The sequence below is a fragment of the Bos mutus genome, chromosome 17 (genome assembly GCF_027580195.1).
Source record: "Bos mutus isolate GX-2022 chromosome 17, NWIPB_WYAK_1.1, whole genome shotgun sequence".
Lineage (NCBI taxonomy): Eukaryota > Metazoa > Chordata > Mammalia > Artiodactyla > Bovidae > Bos > Bos mutus.
In genome coordinates, this window is record NC_091633.1 from 8,202,047 (window position 1) to 8,219,879 (window position 17,833).

A 17,833-nucleotide genomic window follows, 5' to 3' on the forward strand; every position below is an offset into this window, starting at 1 on the left:
TGATAAAGAAGCAACACTGATGGAACAAAAGTTTGCTTTATTTTTGTTGCCCGCAACCAGGGTGGTGGAGGAAGGGTTTCAGCCCACAGGCTGACTTCTCACCCCCACCCGCCACAAACAGTGGGAAAGAGCTTCTACAGGTGGAGGAAGGGGGCTGCACGTAGAAACAGCACCGTCAGCTCTGACAGTCATCTTGACACTGGTTGTATGGCAGTCTGACCAGCATCATTTTGATTGTTTTAGGTACAATTAATCTTCAGGTCCAGGGTCGGTTTGTCCCCATTTTCTTGAGGCCGGTTCTTGGAACCGCGGCAGCTTATGTCATGGCTATTTGGCCATCAGGCCGTTAACGTCTTCCACTGGTGAGGCTTTCAGTATCCACCAGACAGCTCATAAGACATGCCTTACAATATTATCTATAGCCCACGAAAGGTCCTTGACTGTGCATAATGACAAAGCTATTATTTAATCTGTTGGACTCTCTTCCTCTGTGTCTGCATTTTCTCACTTCTCCGATTAAACTCATTCTTGGTGAAAGTTTCTCCACGGACAAAAGGCAGGCAGGGGGCATGGGGAGAAGGACCATAGGACTCTGCTACGTGTCACAAGTGCCTGTAGCTAAACAATAAGATGTTTACCAGAGCCGGAGTCAGTTGTGTCTAGATTGAACTGAGCTGGTTGAGATGGGTTAGGATCACCCACCCTTCACCTGGGCATGGTGAGGGTCCCTCTGTGACCTTTTGAATGTGTGGAGGCCTGGAGCTTAGTTACGCCTGCACAGAAACATCATTTTCACGCCTTCTTCCAGTTACCTGCCCCATGGTCCCCATGCCTCCAACCACCCAGCAGCTTTATTCATCTCGTAAATACCCTGAAAGTGAAAGTGAAATCGTTTACTACAGATTGGGACTTAAACCCACATGCTGGGACTCGAACCCAGTCTAAACCCAGTTTGGGACTCAAACCCATGGGGCTGGGACTTGAACTCAGCCAAAACCCTGCTTGGGACTTGAACCCACATAACTGGGACTCAGTTCAGTTCAGTTGTTCAGTCGTGTCTGACTCTTTGCAACCCCATGGACTGCAGCACGCCAGGCCTCCCTTTCCATCACCAACTCCTGGAGTTTATTCAAACTCATGTCCATTGAATCAGTGATGCCATCCAACCATCTCATCCTCTGTCATCCCTTTCTCCTCCTGCCTTCAGTCTTTCCCAGAATCAGGGTCTTTTCAAATGAGTCAGCTCTTTGCATGAGGTGGCCAAAGTATTGGAGTTTCAGCTTCAGCATCAGTCCTTCCAATGAATATTCAGGACTGATATCCTTTAGGATGGACTGGTTGGATCTCCTTGCAGTCCAAAGGACTCTCAAGAGTCTTCTCCAACACCACAGTTCAAAAGCAACAACTCTTGGGTGCTCAGCTTTCTTTATAGTCCAACTCTCACATCCATAGATGACTATTGGAAAACCATAGCTTTGACTAGACGGACCTTTGTTGGCAAAGTAATGTCTCTACTCTTTAATATGCTGTCTAGGTTGGTCATAACTTTTCTTCCAAGGAGCAAGCATCTTTTAATTTCATGGCTGCAGTCACCATCTGCAGTGATTTTGGAGCCCAAGGAAACAATATTTGGGACTCAAATCCAGCCAAAACCCTGCTTGGAACTTAAATACACATGGCTGGGACTCAAACCCAGCCAAAACCCATGGTACCTGGTTTCAGGACCTAATGAAGCTCGGGTTCTTGATGTCTCATCACAGAAAGAATTTGGTAAAAAAAAAAAAAAAAAAGAATTTGGTGAGAGACAAAATGATAGGTAAGTAGTGGATTTATTTAGATATAGAGATAAGCACACTCTGATAGAGCCCAGCACAGACAGAGCATGGGCCGTCGCAAAGGGCGAGTGCGGTGCAAAATGTGGCATGGTTAGTTTTTATAGGCTGGGTAATTTCATATGCTAATGAGTGGGAGGATTATTCCACCCATTTTTGAGAAGGGGCGGAGATTTCCAGGATTTGGGCCACCGCCCACTTCTTGGTCTTTTGACAGTGCCTTGGAACTGTCTTGGCACCTCTGGGTGTGTCATTTCACTTGCTGATTGAGGATCAAGGGCTAGTTTTGTCTGCCATCTTGGTCCCACTTGATTCTAATTGGTTTATCTTGTGTCCTTGGGCTATGTCATTCTTTCAAAAGTTGTGCCCTACCCCTTTCCCTCCTGTTAAAAAAGTCGCTCAGTGTTTGCAACCCCATCGACTATACAGTCCATGGAATTCTCCAGGCCAGAATACTGGAGTCGGTAGCCTTTCCCTTTTCCAGGGGATCTTCCCAACCTAGAGACTGGACCCAGGTCTCCCACATTGCAGGCAGTTTCTTTACCAGCTGAGCCACAAGGGAAACCCAAGAGAAACTCAAGTAAATACCCTGAGCCCCTGGCTTTCAGAGAGAAGGATCTGAGATTTGTTCTCCTGTCTCCTCACTTGGCTGCCTTTTGAATAAATCCTGTTTGTTGTAAACCTCAGCTTCTCAGCATTTTGTCATGCTGTGCAGGGGATAAGAGGAGCTGATTTGGTGTCAGGGCTTCTGCAAATCCCAAACTTCAGGGCAAAAGTGAGGCAGGCTGTTGCCCCCATTTTACAAATGGGGGAACTGAGACTTGCCCAAGGACACACAGAGTGGAGGTGACAGAGTCTGAATTTAAGCCCAGGTCTCTCTGACTTCAGAATCTGTAGTAGTAACAATTTTTTTTTAACCTCATGTACTTAGAGCTTAGCATTTCTGGATACATCCTGTATGTTTAATGTCAATATTTGTGACTTAAGATGGAGGTTTCAGCTCTCTGCTTCAAGGAAAACTTCTGTCAACTGAAGAAAAAAAAAAAAAAACAGAAACCATACAACTTCAAAGCTGTTTTCTTTGGGCACATTACTGAGGACTATATGGCCCAATGCACAGTCTCTCAGCTCTGAAGAACTGTTCCAAACAGGTAAGGAAGGAGCTAGGATGAGTTTTTGCTGGGGCCGTGTGGAGGGGGTGGTGGGGGAGAGATGCAGTTGAACATCCAAACATGACCGTTAATCACAAAAACAGACACCTCAAGTTAATGATTTTAGTGCTCTCCTCTATATGAGAAGGTGGAAGAATCTAGGCTCGTTGAAATTATTCTTTTGATTGCATCTGAACTGTCTGGGCCCCCTATCCTATTTTTCCCCATCCTGAATTCCCCTCAGGACACACCCTCTGGGCAGCCGGTTGATGGCTTCTGGGATGGCCATAGTCTGTTGTTTACAGGAAAGGCAGCAACATTCTTTGTTTACTAAAATGGCAGGCAACATTCTTTGTCCACACCGGGCGGCAGGAGAACCAGGCTGGCTCTTCTCAAGAGTATGTAAACTTAAAACTTATGAGGAAAAGAAGGTGAGAGAGAGAAGCCGGCAGCCCTGGTAGCAGAGACCAGGCTGTGAATGCGGGCTGGGAAGTCAGACACAGGTTTAAACCATCAGCCTCCTCATTCTACACCTAAGGAAACTGAGGTTCCCTCCTTCCCAGGGCCCTTTTTCATCCTCCCCTGGGCCTAAGGGAAAGGCAATCGGAACATCGTTTCCCAGTTGCTACCCAGAAGGCCCCAAAACCGCCTAGGCGGGGGTTTTCCCCGCGCCCAGTACTCCCGCTGGTCGCCCTGGCCCCGCCCTCCCTGTTGCTTATTGGCTCTTTCGAGCACGAGACCGATACAGGAGTCAGCCAATGGGAGTGGCCCACGGCGCGTCTTTCCCGGGAAAGCGGAGGCCGACGCAGGGACCCGGAAATGCGAGACGCCGACAAGTTGAGAAAGCCAATCCGCTGCGAAGAGGCTGGCGGGCCGACCAATGGCGAGCCGCCGAGGGCGGGGCCACGGGCCGGCGGCGGAGGTCCTGGGAGCCGGCCGCCGGCCAAGACTGCGAGCGCTGAGAAGGCGGCAACAGGGCCCCGCAGCGGCGCGAGGTGAGGGTGGGGTGCGTGGGGTGCGTGGGGAAGGGAGTAGCGGGGCAGTGAACCCTGGGTGGGATTCGGAACGGGCGGGTCCCCAGGATGACCTTAGTTCAGTGTCCTCTCAGGTCCTCAGTTTCCCTCTTCCTAGCTAGTGAGCATTGAGATTTCTTGCCTGCCAGGAACGCACTTCCTCCCTGGCAAGCTGCAGCCCGGCCGGAGAGCCCCGACCACCTGGACGGAGCAGTGACCCGCAACCTCTTCTGTACCTCCCCATTAGAGTTTGTACCAAGCCTTTCAGATGTGCTGTATCGATAAGCCAGGCCCCCCTGAAACGTCATCAGTTCTGGGTCTTGGTCTAGTACCACGAGCAGGTGCTTGGGCCCGGGTTGTGAGTTAAGACCTAGGTACTCTAGACACAGATGCACTGGGGATTCCTTCCTGATGCCTGTTTACTTCCTGTGGGTCGTCTGGGTATTGACTTAATCAGTGTGCTAGTTTTCCTCAGCTGAAAAGTTAATGCCTGGGGCAGCTTACCTCCGTGGGATGATGAGGGGGGAGATAAGGCGCAGCTGGTACTCAGCTCAGTACCCAGCACACCATAGTTGCCTAACAAATGCTTATTGTTAGCATGATGGTGCTTGCAGACTGGACTCCTCCGCTCCCACTGCCAGCCCCAGGCACCTGCTCATTGTCACAGAGGGCAGTCAGGGTCTCAGACCCAGAACCTGAGTTCCTCTTAAGACTGCCCAAACTCTAGGCCAGATGCCTGCTGGACAGGCCAGAAAAGGAAGGCCAAAGCGGGAAACAGTATTGTGGGTAATGTCAGGGCCAGAGCAGGGGGAGGTGGTTGCCCAGGTGGCACTAAATCAGGCCCCCAAACAGCTGTACTCCTCAAACGAGCCTCAGAACTGCCCTAGTTGTTCTGGACGTGTCTTCTGTATCCAGAACACCCAGTGTCGGGTCTGAGGCCACAGAGATTTGTGCCTAAGTGGGGAGACTAGATGGGTTCTGCACTCAGGTCCCAAAGCCCTCACTTGCTGTCCAGGTGCCTCTGGGCAAGGGCCTTCACTTCCCTGAACCTGTCTCAGCTGCAGAGCCAGGCTTCTGCTTGAAGACCACAGGAGAGATTACATGAGGCTGCCACCAGGGTTCAGCACGGGGTCTGGCACACAGCAAGTGTTTAGTAAGTGTTGAGCGGCAGCAGCGTTCCTTTTCAGTCGCACCACCCTGGACGTGGCACCCATCTTCGCCTTGCCCCTACCCCCGGTCGTCAGTTAAGAGGCGTGGGGGTGAGGGGGTAGGTCTCTGAGACTCTGCTGAAGCCAAACCTGTGTCCTGAAGGTGTCGTTCCCCTGCTTCACCTCCTGCAGGTCCCGCTCTCCCCCAGGCCCCTGTGGATGTGTGCAAGGGGCCTGCCCCTGGGCCCAGATGACCCTCATGTCGATGGCTTCGGTGATGGCAGTGACTGAACCAAAGTGGGTCTCAGTCTGGGGCCGCTTCCTGTGGGCGATGCTGCTGAGTATGGTGCTGGGCTCCCTGCTGGCCCTGCTGCTGCCGCTGGGGACCGTGGAAGAGCACTGTCTGACTGTGCTCAAGGGCTTCTACCTGCTCAGGAGCAAGCTGGAGCGGGCACAGCCCGCTGTCATCAAGTGCACCAGGCCGTCCACGGAGCTCAGTCTCACCTCCAGGGGTGCGGCGCTGCTGGCGGTCAAGACCAAGGCCTCTCCAGGTAAGACTGACCATTCAACAACCATTGATCCCACAGGTGTTCAGCAGGCCTGCTATGTCCTGTGTGCAGGGCACATGGTCGCCCTGAGCTCCAAGCTAGACAAGGTGATAGGTGGCCAAGATTTGGGTAGTGCTATGGAGCACAGGGAGCCAAGGGAGCACGCCAGGAAGGCTCCCTGAAGGAGGGGACGCCTGCAGAGATCTGAGGAAGATGGTATGAGAGGAGAGTGATCCAGGTGGAAAGGGTAGGAGGGTGCTGCACCCTTGAACTAAAAGCCAGCCAGTAGATGTGGCTGGCACTGAAGGTGGGAGGGCAGCAAAGGGCCAGGTGTAATGGAGGGTCTGGTTGAAAACGGTTAGGTCAAAAGGTCCAGGGATGAGGAAGCCCCCCAGGGCCTAGCAGCCGTGGGGAGCCCCTCACAGTCAGGGTCTAAAGGGGCCGGGTGGATGCAGGGAGAAGGGTCCGTACCTCCAGAAGTCACTAGAGTGGCTGCGAGCTGGAGCAGCTGTAGGGGAGGGCCTCCTGATGGGCACTGCGGCCTTCCAGGAACATGACCGCTCAGAGTGGGCCAGGGCACCCAGCTGATGCCCGCATGGTAGGGAGTGGCTTGGGGACTGAGTGGACAATGACCAGCCCAGGGCCCCACAGGGCTGCAGAGAACAAACCTGTCTGCACAGGCACACGAAAGGGCAGGTACAGCCTGGTTGGAGGGGGCCCTGAGGCTGTGGGGGAGACAGCCCAGGTGATATACCCCCTGAACGTCCTCTGCCTGCCCCCATCCTCCCTGACCCGGGCCTCTGGCTCTTTTCTAGCAGGCAAGTTGGAGGCCAAAGCAGCTCTGAACCAGGCCCTGGAGATGAAACGGCAGGGCAAGCGGCAGAAGGCCCACAAGCTCTTCCTGCACGCCCTCAAGATGGACCCGGGCTTTGTGGACGCGCTCAACGAGTTCGGCATCTTCTCGGAGGAGGACAAGGACATCATCCAGGCGGACTACCTGTACACCCGCGCGCTGACCATCGCGCCCCACCATGAGAAGGCACTGGTCAACCGCGACCGCACACTGCCGCTGGTGGAGGAGATCGACCAGCGCTTCTTCAGCATCATCGACAGCAAAGTGAAGAGGGTCATGTCCATCCCCAAGGGCAACTCCGCGCTGCGCCGGGTGATGGAGGAGACGTACTACCACCACATCTACCACACAGTGGCCATCGAGGGCAACACCCTCACGCTCTCGGAGATCAGGCACATCCTGGAGACGCGCTACGCCGTGCCGGGGAAGAGCCTGGAGGAGCAGAACGAGGTCATCGGCATGCACGCGGCCATGACATACGTGAACACGACGCTGCTGTCCCGCGTGGGCTCCGTCAGCATTGGCGACGTGCTGGAGATCCACCGGCGGGTGCTGGGCTACGTGGACCCCGTAGAGGCCGGCCGCTTCCGCACCACGCAGGTCCTGGTGGGCCACCACATCCCGCCCCACCCGCAGGAGGTGGAGAAGCAGATGCAGGAGTTCGTGCAGTGGCTCAACTCTGAGGACGCCATGAGCCTGCACCCGGTGGAGTTCGCGGCCCTGGCCCACTACAAGCTCGTCTACATCCACCCCTTCATTGACGGCAACGGCAGGACCTCGCGCCTGCTCATGAACCTCATCCTCATGCAGGCGGGCTACCCGCCCATCACCATCCGCAAGGAGCAGCGGTCTGAGTACTACCACGTACTGGAGGTCGCCAACGAGGGCGACGTGAGGCCCTTCATCCGCTTCATAGCCAAGTGCACGGAGACCACCCTGGACACCCTGCTCTTCGCCACCACAGAGTACCCGGTGGCACTGCCAGAGGCCAGGCCCAACCACTCTGGGTTCAAGGAGACACTGCCAGTGAAGCCCTAACACTATAAATCCCTCCTTGGTGGCAAGGGATGTCCCAGTGGAGGAAAAAAAACTCCACATTTCTAGAAACCTAGTCATCTCCTAGAGCAGGAGGAGATGGGTAAGAAACTGAAAACATTCTTTACCTCCAAATGTCTCTGTAAAGAAGAAAACTAAATTATTAAGCCTTGCCCCCAAGATAACTTATAACTGAGCCAAGTTATTTATTTTCCTTTGACCTGGCACACGTGTGGTGTTTGCTGGTGGCTCTGACCCCTGGGGTGGTCCCAGCAGCTTCAGGGGCATCCATGCTCGTGTGACCAGAACACAGGTTCTGGAGCAAAATTTGCACTAAGGTGAGGAGTGTGGGCTGAACCCTGGAGGAGTAACTCCTTCCAGCACTTTCTGGAACCGGCTGAGAGGGTCTGTGCCTCCCTGAGACGCACGGCTGAGGAGGACCCGGTCGCAGTTGAGAAAGGATTGAAAGCTTTCTTGCTTACAGGCGTTGGCTCCCCGACAGAGAGCTTAGTATAGTGACTAATCTCACTGGTAGAGCAGATTTCTGAGACAGGAAGTGAGCATTCACCATGTCTCTAGTTAGACACCTTGCTTAGTCCAAGGAACATGCTTTGAGCCAGTTTCCAAACTCTGGTCCTAGAGGTGGCTGTTTCTCTAAGAAGAGGTGTGGCTAGCCTGGTTTCTATTGATGTTTCTCATATTTGCACCAATTCAGACCAGATGTTTTAGTCTAAAGGTTCTCTGGGTTTGTCACCCGACAGTTAAATCCTGCTGCAAATCAAGTGTTAGGACACATCAAAGAAGACAGATGCCAAGTCAGTGCCAGACAAGCGTTTGTGATGAGTTAGGATGCCGCTCTGTGGGAACCAAGAAACACCCTCAGCCACAGCCAGGATGCGTCCCTCTCGTCTACTTAGCGGCCCCACGGCCCCTGTCCCCTCGGGGGAAGCAGCATAGATTGTCTTGGCGTGGCCTTATTTTTCTAGCAACTTGTAAAAAGATGAAATATTACATGTAACACACCCACACTGTCGTTACGGAGGCAGAGTCTTTTCGGTCATTACCTGACACAGATGCCAACACAACTGCTGCTGTTCAGTCCAGAGGCTGGACACCATCGAGCCCCTTTCTGGGGACCGAGCTGGTGATGTCCAACACTGGGCTGTCAGCGTCTGAATGAGGGTGAATGCCCACCGAGTGTTGGGTGAGGAGACAATTCAGATCCTGACGGTAATGAAGACCCTCTTCTGATGTAGTAAGTGTTTCTACAGTTATTTACTTGTATAACAAGCAGAGTAGTTTTCTAAAAGATAAGTGAAAAGATATATGAAATGGCCCCAAATGAGTTATTCAAACCTTGATAAAAGATATTTTTCTATTTGTATGCCATAAGATATTTCTTAAACCTTAACTCTTCTACCGTTTTGCTTTTTGTAAGCACACCAAGGAAGCCTGACTGAAGGGCTTGCCTTGTACTAGAGGGAGAAATTTGCACTTTAGCTATATTTGAAGGGTGTTATTTTAAGAAATTACTAATAAAGTATTTTGTTACATAAATGCCTAAGACCTTGCTACCTTCCTCAAGAGATGTTCCCATCTGTCCTAGGGATGAAGGAGGGACTCTTTCAGAACTTTAGCCCTGTATTGTTGAGAAAGAAAAACAAGAAAGACCCAAGACGGTAACGTCACGAGAGAGAGACAGAACTGGTTGGTATGCCACCGGGGATGAACCACTGCCCTTGCACAAAGACTGAAATGACTGAAATGGTTTTTCATGTATCTCTTCACCATCAGTTCCTCCTCCACCCCACCCCCCTCACCCCCTGCCAAGCCGGGGACAACACAAACCCACTCCTATGTTCCTGAAAATCTGTTTCTGGAACAGTCGACAGCCTGCACCTAAATGAGGTCCGGCTCAAGTCTGAAAGGCCCACCTCTAACGAGCTCTGTGTACACCCGAGGACGAAGTGAGGTCAGAGGACTGGAACAGCAGGAGGACACCACCGTCACCTAGTGCCCTGTGACCTGGACCGAGAGCGGAGGCTCACGGCCCCCTGGTCCCACCTGACCCACAGCCTCTCACCCACAGAACAGGCCTCTGCACGGAGCGGACGGCCAGCCACCCCCAGAGAACACAGGCTCTTCCGACAGCTTTAAAGCTGCTGCCTGAATTCAAAAACACCTAACAAGCGTTCTGTGTAAAAGATGAGGTACAGAGAACCTACAGATTAAAAGGGTTATTATGAAACAATAGGAAATTGGCAATTTGTCTGGATGGCTGACATTAGCACTACTCATGTTTCTAGAAATAACGATAAAACCATGTCTTTAAATCCGTAGAGACAGGTGCTCCAGTAGCAGGGGCACTGTGATGTCTGGGGTCTCCCTGTGGGACCCGGGGGTACAGGAGAGAGGTGGAGACGAAGACGGGCTGAGCAAGGCTGAAGCTCGATGGCAGGCGTGTGGGGTTTAGTTTACTATTCTGTCCACTTCCCTGTTTCAAATGGTCCATTAAAAATGTTACACTAAAAAGTACAGTAAAGCCTGACTGATGCATAAAACCTTGAAAAACAGATAAATGAGCCAATTTTTCATCACCAAGGAAAGAATTCCAATATTTTTCCCCAGAGTGCCTTTATAAAGTCAGTTTTCCTACTGAACTGGCAACGTCACTTTCAAAGGAATAAATGCTGGATAAAAGAGGAGGGGTAGAAAAGCTGTAGGCGCTGAACTGCTGTAAACTGGAGGTCTCACAGCTGAAATGGTTTAAAGCAGAACAACCGGATTTGACGTATAAAAGGTCTATTTACACATCTATCAGGTAAAGCAAGGTACACCCATTTCAAAGTACATATTTGAACACACATCTGAGTACCTTTTTGCAAGATGGTTTTAAGAGAACTTCAGTTTAATAAACAAAGCTAAATGGAGAGAATTTAAGTTTGCACTTGACATGGTATTTAAACAAAACCAAAGGGCTGAAACTCAGTATTTAGACAAAGAACACAGCTCACTAGTCACTAGGCAAAGAAAGTGGGCCACACAGATGGCGCGCAAAGCTCCTACACAAAACAAATGTCACAGATATTTTGCTTTGAGGCAAACAAAACAATGGGTTGACAAGTCATTTACAAATACATAATATAAAAACGCACAGCCCCCGTGAACAAAACTCCATCAGATGTTGTTTAAGTGACGTCCCCTCCCCACCCCTTTACTAAAATAGGCCATTCTGGTGAATTACTAGCATCTGCCATTTTGTCTTTTAAAAATTAAAAGAGTGACGGGCACATGTGCTGTGCAGGGTGTACAGAAGTGTCTTATAAAAAGGGACCAGAGTTGGCCAAAAATACTTGGACAAGTGGGTCTCAGAACAGTGTGTTCGAGTTTCACTTCTGTTTCTCAGCTCTTTCAAGACACACAGGTATCTCAGAAAACTGCACCCTGCACCCAGCCTGTGGAGTGGTGGTTTTCGTCCTTTTGCCCTCAATATGAGGGAGCACTCACAGCCTCTTTGCCTGGACACCCTTTTCCAGTCCTGCCTAAACCAGAGGAAGCGCGTGGCCGCGCCCTGCACCTGGCCCTGCATGGCCAGGGCCCTGCTGGGCACCAGGTGTCTTCCCGGCCAGCGTGAAGTAAGGCATTTCCCTTCTCGCACCGTCCCACTCACTTTCTCAGAAGCAACTTGGCGAAGTCGGCATTGGACATCTTGGGAGCCTCAGTGGTGGCCGGGGTGGCGGGGCCATTCTCAGCCTGGGCGGTGGCGGCGCTGGGGCGCTGCAGGGCGCGAGGCAGCAGAGAGAGCTGGGTCCTCCCCTTCCCCCGCCTGGAAGAGCAAACACTGCATGGACCTCCCAAAGCGACAACTGGTGGCGTGAGCCAGGACCACCCCAACACAAGAGGTGAAAGGCGACAAACAAGGCTGAGACGAGCCCTGAGCTCCCCGACCCCGGCTATCAGGTGACAGTGACTTTAACAAACTCCGCCTTTTCCACAACTGTTTGGCCAGGGCCACACCTGTACAACACCGTCACACGTAGGGTGGACAGAATGGCTGTGACCGTACAGACCTCACCAGACAACCTTGCGACCTCGCTGCCTCATGCCCATGGGCTGAGGACACAGCTCTGCTGGGGTTACAGTTGGTGAACACCCAGCTGTCAGGTTTGGGACTCACACGTGGATCCACCTGCCAAAGGGGACTTCAGAGTGACCACCATCTTTTAAAAAACTTTTTAACACTTAAATAAACCACTGGTGTAAACCAGTGTAGACGAGGGAGGGCCCACTTCTGGGCTGGCCCTCAGCGTGGACTTGCTGGGGAACCCCTGCCCCGGGACGGAGCAGGCAGGCCTGACCCTCTGTCTAACTCACTGCCCTAGAGGGAAACAGGGTCACCGTGGCGCCACCACAAGGCCTCACCAGTGCGCACGACACTTACGCCCCGTAGACCTGCCGCGGCAGCAGGGCACTCCCTGGGGCCTTCCTCGCCTCAGGCTTCTCTGGAACCTTCCTCTGCGGCGGGTTGCTGATGGCCACTTTGATGACGTTCTCTCTGATGGTCATGCCGTCCATCTTCAGGACGGCCTGCGATGCCTGCAATTCATTCTCATACTCCACGTAGGCCAGGCCCTGAGGGTGAGGAAGGCCCAGCCAGGTCAGCGCTGCAAGCCAGGACGCGGCTCCCCACTCAGGCCCCCGGGCCAGTTCAGAGAGCCCCTCCCTTGGGTTTCCCTGCCCCACCGCCACCTCCCTTGGCCTATAGGTTCCTTCCCTGCCCTAGTCTCCCGTATTTCTGCAACTGACTGTAACTTCAGACAACTCTTCAAGTTCTATGCACCATGTGCCAGAGATGGGCCAGCATAAACCCAGTAATGCCCATATATTCATCAGCTCTCAATTAACCTGGACAAACATGAAGGGGCCTCTCTTAAACCAAACTCTTTTAAACAACTGCTCAAAACGTGGTCAAGGATTTCACAGGAGGTTGAGGAACCAGAGGGGAGAACACAGTAAGGGGGACACCAGGGCAGGGATTCAGGGAGATGCCGGAGGCCTCGTGAAGAGGGGTCCGGGCAGGAGGGAGGAGACTGCAAAGGGAGGCACCGCACCCCAAGGCCCCACAGCCTGGGGCCACACTGGAGCCCCTGCTAATTTGTGGTAACGTTTCTTGCAACACCTTTTTCTTTTCAATGTAGTTATCTACATACAAGTTAACCTGACTCCAAATGCAAAGAGCCTAGTTCACCTATCCTTCTGTTAACTTCTTGTCTGTTTCTTAGCAGACAAACCAGAAACCACTCTAGAACCAAGTAATCTGAACAGAGGCTCCCCCGGGCTCCAGGCTCAGACACCGACCTTGGGTTTCCCAGCCCGGTTGGTGACCAGCCGGATGTCTTTCACGGTGCCGTGGGCCTTGCAGATCTCCTCGAGTTCCTCTTTGGTGCAGGAGAAGGGCAGGCCCGACACGAACAGCTTGTGTTTCTCCAGGGCAGTGCTGTACCTGAACACCTACGGAGGAGGGAGAGGACTCACACCCCGGGCCCAGCCCAGCTCCCCACACGGCAGGGTCAGGCCTCATCCACAGGCTGGGCCAAAGCTGGCTCTGGGTGCGAAGAACTGCTCACTCGCCCTGGGCAAGTCCCTCACTTCTCGAAGCCTTCACTTCCTCCTCTGGAAAATGGCCAGAATAAAGGCCACCATTCTCCAAGTCTGGGTGAGGGTCGAAAGGTAACACAACAGACGCTGGGCGCAGCCCCGTCACTCTTAACCACCCCACGGCGAGGAGCTGTTACACGGTGCCTACTGCTACCATCACTTGTCAACACCAGCAGCTCAGTGACCAGCCCCGCGTAGAGACCTCAGCGAACCAGTTCTGAACGGACCCAGTTAATTCAGGCATTTCACTCCGAACAAACGTTCCACTTAGATTCTAAAGACGGGAGGCTGCAGCAAAGAGCATTTAGTCTGTCCCACTGCAACCTATGGAAAGGCAGGCTTACCCCCCAAACCAACCTTGAAGTCAGGGTTTTTGCTCTTGTCCACACAGGGGGAGACGAACATGGGCCGGCCCTCGACACTCTGCCGGTCCAACTGGAGCGCCTGCAGGGCCGCCGCCTCCTCTCTGAACTCCACGTAGCAGTAGCCGCGGAAGTCACCGCGGTTACTGAAGATGGGGCGCACCTCAACCACATCCCCACAGGCCTCGAAGAGCGGCCGGAGCGTGGCGGCCGGCTCCCCCAGCCCGTAGGGCAGGTTGCTGACGAAGACGGTGACGCCGTCCTTGCTGCTGTCGTGCGGCACCTTGGGCACATCCCTCCGCCGGGCACCCCCCCGCACCTCCTTCAGCTCCGAGGGGGGCTCCGTGGCCGCGGGGGCGCTGCTCCCGGAAAGGTCTGCTTCGGAGCCCGGCTCCGCTTCCCCGGCAGGAGGAACGCTATTCTCCACCCTCCTGCGCTTGGAGGGCTGCTCTGTGGGTCATCAGGGCAAAGGATGGTTAGGTAACGGTCTCCTGGCACTGAGCTGAGCCAGGGCACACCAAGCAGGGAGACAGCTCTCCCCACCAGACGCCTGGACCCATGCAGACGCCAGGGTGCATGCCCCCAACCTTCTGGCAGGTCTCTCCCGACCCTCCAGGCACATCCCACTCCTTGCCAGGCCCCAGTGACATCCAGGGGAGGGGACAACTCAGGTGCAAGTGACATCCTAAATGCTCATCGTCCATGCTCAACCATACAAGAGATAGAGGTTGGGGGTCTCCACACTGTCCCGGCAAATCCCTAGGACCCCTCCCAGAAAGCCCAGGGCAGAGAGGAGGATGGAGCCCAGGGGCACGCGTAAACAAGCACCTCAGTGACCCGGAAGTGCATACTCCCTGGGCCACCCTGGAAGTGGTACAGAGAGCTAGCTCCTCCCCACATTCATGACTGTCCCATGTCCTTCCACAGAGCTTCACAACACCACTCTACTCCAATCAACACTCCCCAGTGCTGCCAGGGGGACAAGACTGAAACCAAGCAGCATGGGCCGCCTGTTGCCAGACCTTTCTGTCAGTTCCCCAATGCCCTCCAGGTGGGGCCTGCCCTCAGCACTCTGCATTAGAGACCACTGGTGGGCGTGCTGGCCTGCCTCACCGACCCCAGCACCCTGCCCCGACCAGGGTCAGGCCCAAGGCTGCAGAGAACAGCGGGCCACACTGTGCTCTGCAGGCCCCGGCCCCCTCTCCCCCTCTCTCTGGACACTCACTCGCCCTCCCCTGATGCCCAGGTGCAGTGCCACTGCCCCACAGGGGCGCCACCTCACCGTTTTGGGCAGCCCACTGGCCCCTAGTGCTTTCCCCAGCCTCCACCATGACTCTCACCCACAGCTCCCCGAGTCCCCATGACATGTCACTGCGGTCACAGGTCCCCTGTGCCTTCCCCTGCTACACCAGGACCCCGAAAGGGCAGTGAGCTACCCACGATCATTTCTGAAGGCCCCAAGAAATGAACAATGACTCCATCACTTTTGACTCTGGCTGATAGCTCTGCACTTGGAAAATGCTGAGCCTCCTTTAGCATCTAGAGACCACTCTTTACCTTGACTGAGTTTGATGAAATAAATCTGACCCACACCTGCCCACACGTGAAATGGCAGGGGTGACAGAAACACAGTCCAGAAAATTCTACAACTCAAACCACCAAGGGGGAGTCAAGTGGGGGGGTGGCACAGTATAGGCGCAGAGCAGGGCAGCAGCCAGGTGCCAGGGATTGGGGGTACAGAAACGTCCACACCTGGTGAGGCGGGGAGGCAAAGTCCGCAGCGGGGGAGAAGGCAGGCGCCGCTCAGGAAGGGGACAGTGGGGGACGGCACGCCGGCAGGGGTGGCGCCTGGGGCAGGCCTGGGAGCCGAGCAGGGCAGGGGGGCGCCACCGCGTGGAAGGGAGGCAGTGACAGGGAAGGCGGCGGGCACTTCGCGTATGTTACTTGCTCTACTGTGTCCCACTCTGTGCCACCCCATGGACTGTAGCCCGCCAGGCTCCTCTGTCCACAGGGTTCTCCAGGCAAGATACTGGAGTAGGTTGCCATTTCCTTCCCCAGGGATCTTCCTGACCCAGGGACCAAACCAGCGCCTCCCGCACTGACAGGGGAATTCTTTATGGTCTGAGCCACCAGGGAAGCCCTCCGGGACCTTATCCTCAAATGGTTCCAGAAAGAAATTCTCTGTGCTGTTCGGCACCCTGTCTGGAAGTCTAGGATGTTCCAGGTATGAAAGTCCTGCCAGATGCTACCTTCCTCATCGTCGCCCCACTCCTTTTCATCGTCCTCGTCGGCTCTGTGCTTGTCCGCCCCTCTGGTCTTTTGCTTCTTCTTCAACGCTTTCTTCTCGGCCCGAGCCCTCTTCCGTTGCTCCACCTTTTCTTCCTCTTGCTGGGCAAGGGCTGCTTCCTTCTCTGCAGCCTGGAAGGCCAGGACACGGTGCGTCAGTGGATGTGGCCGCTACACGAAGTCCACTGACTTGTGACGGCAGAGGTGAGCACACCAGAAGGTCGGCCACCCCCAGGAGACCAGGAAGGGTGGGCTGGGGGGGTGCTAAGTCCCACCTTTTCAGGCCCTTAGGGAGCTGCATCTCAAGTCTATATTATGTCTCCCAAGATCCCCAGGAATGACTTACCAGTAAAAAGGAAAACATCTATAAAACGGGCCCTGAGTCATCTGGGGGCGCTCACGCGCCAACCACTAGGCTATGTCAGTCAGGCTCCTTTTTTATCTTCTTCGTCTATTTCAGTAACCTTTAAGTACTCCACTACCTAAAGGATTTACTATTGGGGCTAACATTTTAAGCCAATCTAAAAAAAAACATAGTCTTAAACACCAATCTCATAGTTAACACACTGAATAAAATACACTTCTTAGAGGATGACCCCAAAGGTTTTAACAAGGACCATTCATACCAAACACAGTCAGAATTACTATCAGAATTTTAAACCCACTATACTCCAATAAGAAATTAAAAAAAAAAAGCTTTCAGAGGTTCAAAGACTTGAAACAAAGAGCATCGTTACCTTAATTCTCTGCTCGTTGACTCGAGCTAGTCGCGTTTCGGTTTTCTGAACAGCTATATCCCAGTCTTCTAAAGTACCTTGAGAGGAAGGAGAAGCAAAGTTTCACTTCTCTGGATTTTAAAGGATATAAAAACATAGATTGTCTTAATTTCCCCACACCTCTGGAAGAGAGCTCTTCATCAGCAGTAGCACCTGGAGAATCGGTTTTCCATTTTAAGATCTCATTTGCACAGGTTCCAAGTTTCAGAACTCAAATAGTTCTTCCAGGCGTGTTTACATCACCTTCTCTTTTAGAAAAGAGACTTGAAAACCAGACTAGGTTCTATTATAAGCTCTCTGTGGCAAAGATTATTGAAAACATTCTAATGCAAAAGGTACAAAACGTTTGTACTGAGATCAAAAGATTTTAAGAGCTCCTCAGATGATAAATACTGGGGTGTTTTTCTTACTGATGCTGCTGTTTAGGTGTCTATTTCCAGTTCTAAGGGACTCTTAGTACCCAAAATCCAGACTAATGCCTGTGGAAACTGTATACGGAGGCTCTGAAATTCACCAGGGAGGCACACGTGATCAGAGAGCAGTCTCGCCGTGGGCCTCGCCGCGCTGTGCTGGAACACAGGCTCTGCTGATCCAAGGGAGCCCTTGGCAACGTCCAGAGACGGTTCTGCTCGTCTGGACTGGGGGTGGGAAGAGCGTTCCTGGTACCCAGCGGGAAGAGTGGGCCCAGTGAAGCCGCACACGACAGCAGCGCCCCCATGCCCGAGAGGCCTGTGCTAGAGCCCCGCCACGGGCCCCTCTGCACGTGCAGTGTGAGAAAGGCAGCGGGACTCCCCTCTCAGTGGCAAGCACCGCACGATGGTCTCATCGCAGAGGCCCCTGGGGCGGGCTGGTAAACACATGTGTCCTTACGCCTACTGCCCTGAGACCACACTGGCCTCAGGGACAAGCCCCGAGCCCGAGGCAGCACCGAGGTCCCCACCTTCTGTCCTCTCCATGGTGAGCAACACCTCACAGACGTGCTCCGGGTAGTCGCTGGTACACTGGACGGCCCGGTGCAGAGCCTTCCTGCAGTGCTGCGTGTCCCCATGGGCCCTGGGATGGAAAACACAGAGTTGGGGCCACAGGGACCCAGCAGAAGACACGGTGGGGGGGGGCACCTCACACAGCTAACACCATGGCAGCAAAGCCTAGCGTCACCTTCAGCGCCGAG

The 17,833-nt window shown here is 53.7% G+C and overlaps 2 protein-coding genes across 4 annotated transcripts in view; one reads left to right on the forward strand and one right to left on the reverse strand.

Annotated features, from left to right (window-relative positions):
- Positions 1 to 426: 426 nt before the first annotated feature.
- FICD (FIC domain protein adenylyltransferase) lies at positions 427 to 9,041 on the forward strand. Of its 2 annotated transcripts, XM_070385970.1 has the most exons (4): positions 448 to 2,983; positions 3,326 to 3,978; positions 5,337 to 5,695; positions 6,508 to 9,041. In XM_070385970.1, exons 2-4 carry the CDS (start codon positions 3,803 to 3,805, stop codon positions 7,581 to 7,583), a joined length of 1,611 nt encoding a protein of 536 aa, XP_070242071.1. In that variant the 5' UTR covers positions 448 to 2,983; positions 3,326 to 3,802; the 3' UTR covers positions 7,584 to 9,041. The 2 variants fall into 2 exon arrangements, with proteins under 2 accessions (XP_070242072.1, XP_070242071.1); XM_070385971.1 differs by having other exon boundaries at positions 427 to 3,978; positions 6,511 to 9,041.
- Positions 9,042 to 10,365: 1,324 nt separating this feature from the next.
- The window catches only part of SART3 (spliceosome associated factor 3, U4/U6 recycling protein), a 41,407-nt gene continuing 33,939 nt past the window's right edge, over positions 10,366 to 17,833 (reverse strand). For both annotated transcript variants that reach the window (XM_070385969.1, XM_005909636.3), the window contains exons 13-19: positions 17,603 to 17,715; positions 16,624 to 16,700; positions 15,850 to 16,018; positions 13,596 to 14,050; positions 12,939 to 13,091; positions 12,022 to 12,212; positions 10,366 to 11,406 (exon numbers count right to left, since the gene is read on the reverse strand). In XM_070385969.1, coding sequence (XP_070242070.1) covers positions 11,247 to 11,406; positions 12,022 to 12,212; positions 12,939 to 13,091; positions 13,596 to 14,050; positions 15,850 to 16,018; positions 16,624 to 16,700; positions 17,603 to 17,715 — 1,318 coding nt within the window. In that variant the 3' untranslated portion in view covers positions 10,366 to 11,246. The remainder of the gene's footprint in view (positions 11,407 to 12,021; positions 12,213 to 12,938; positions 13,092 to 13,595; positions 14,051 to 15,849; positions 16,019 to 16,623; positions 16,701 to 17,602; positions 17,716 to 17,833) is intronic.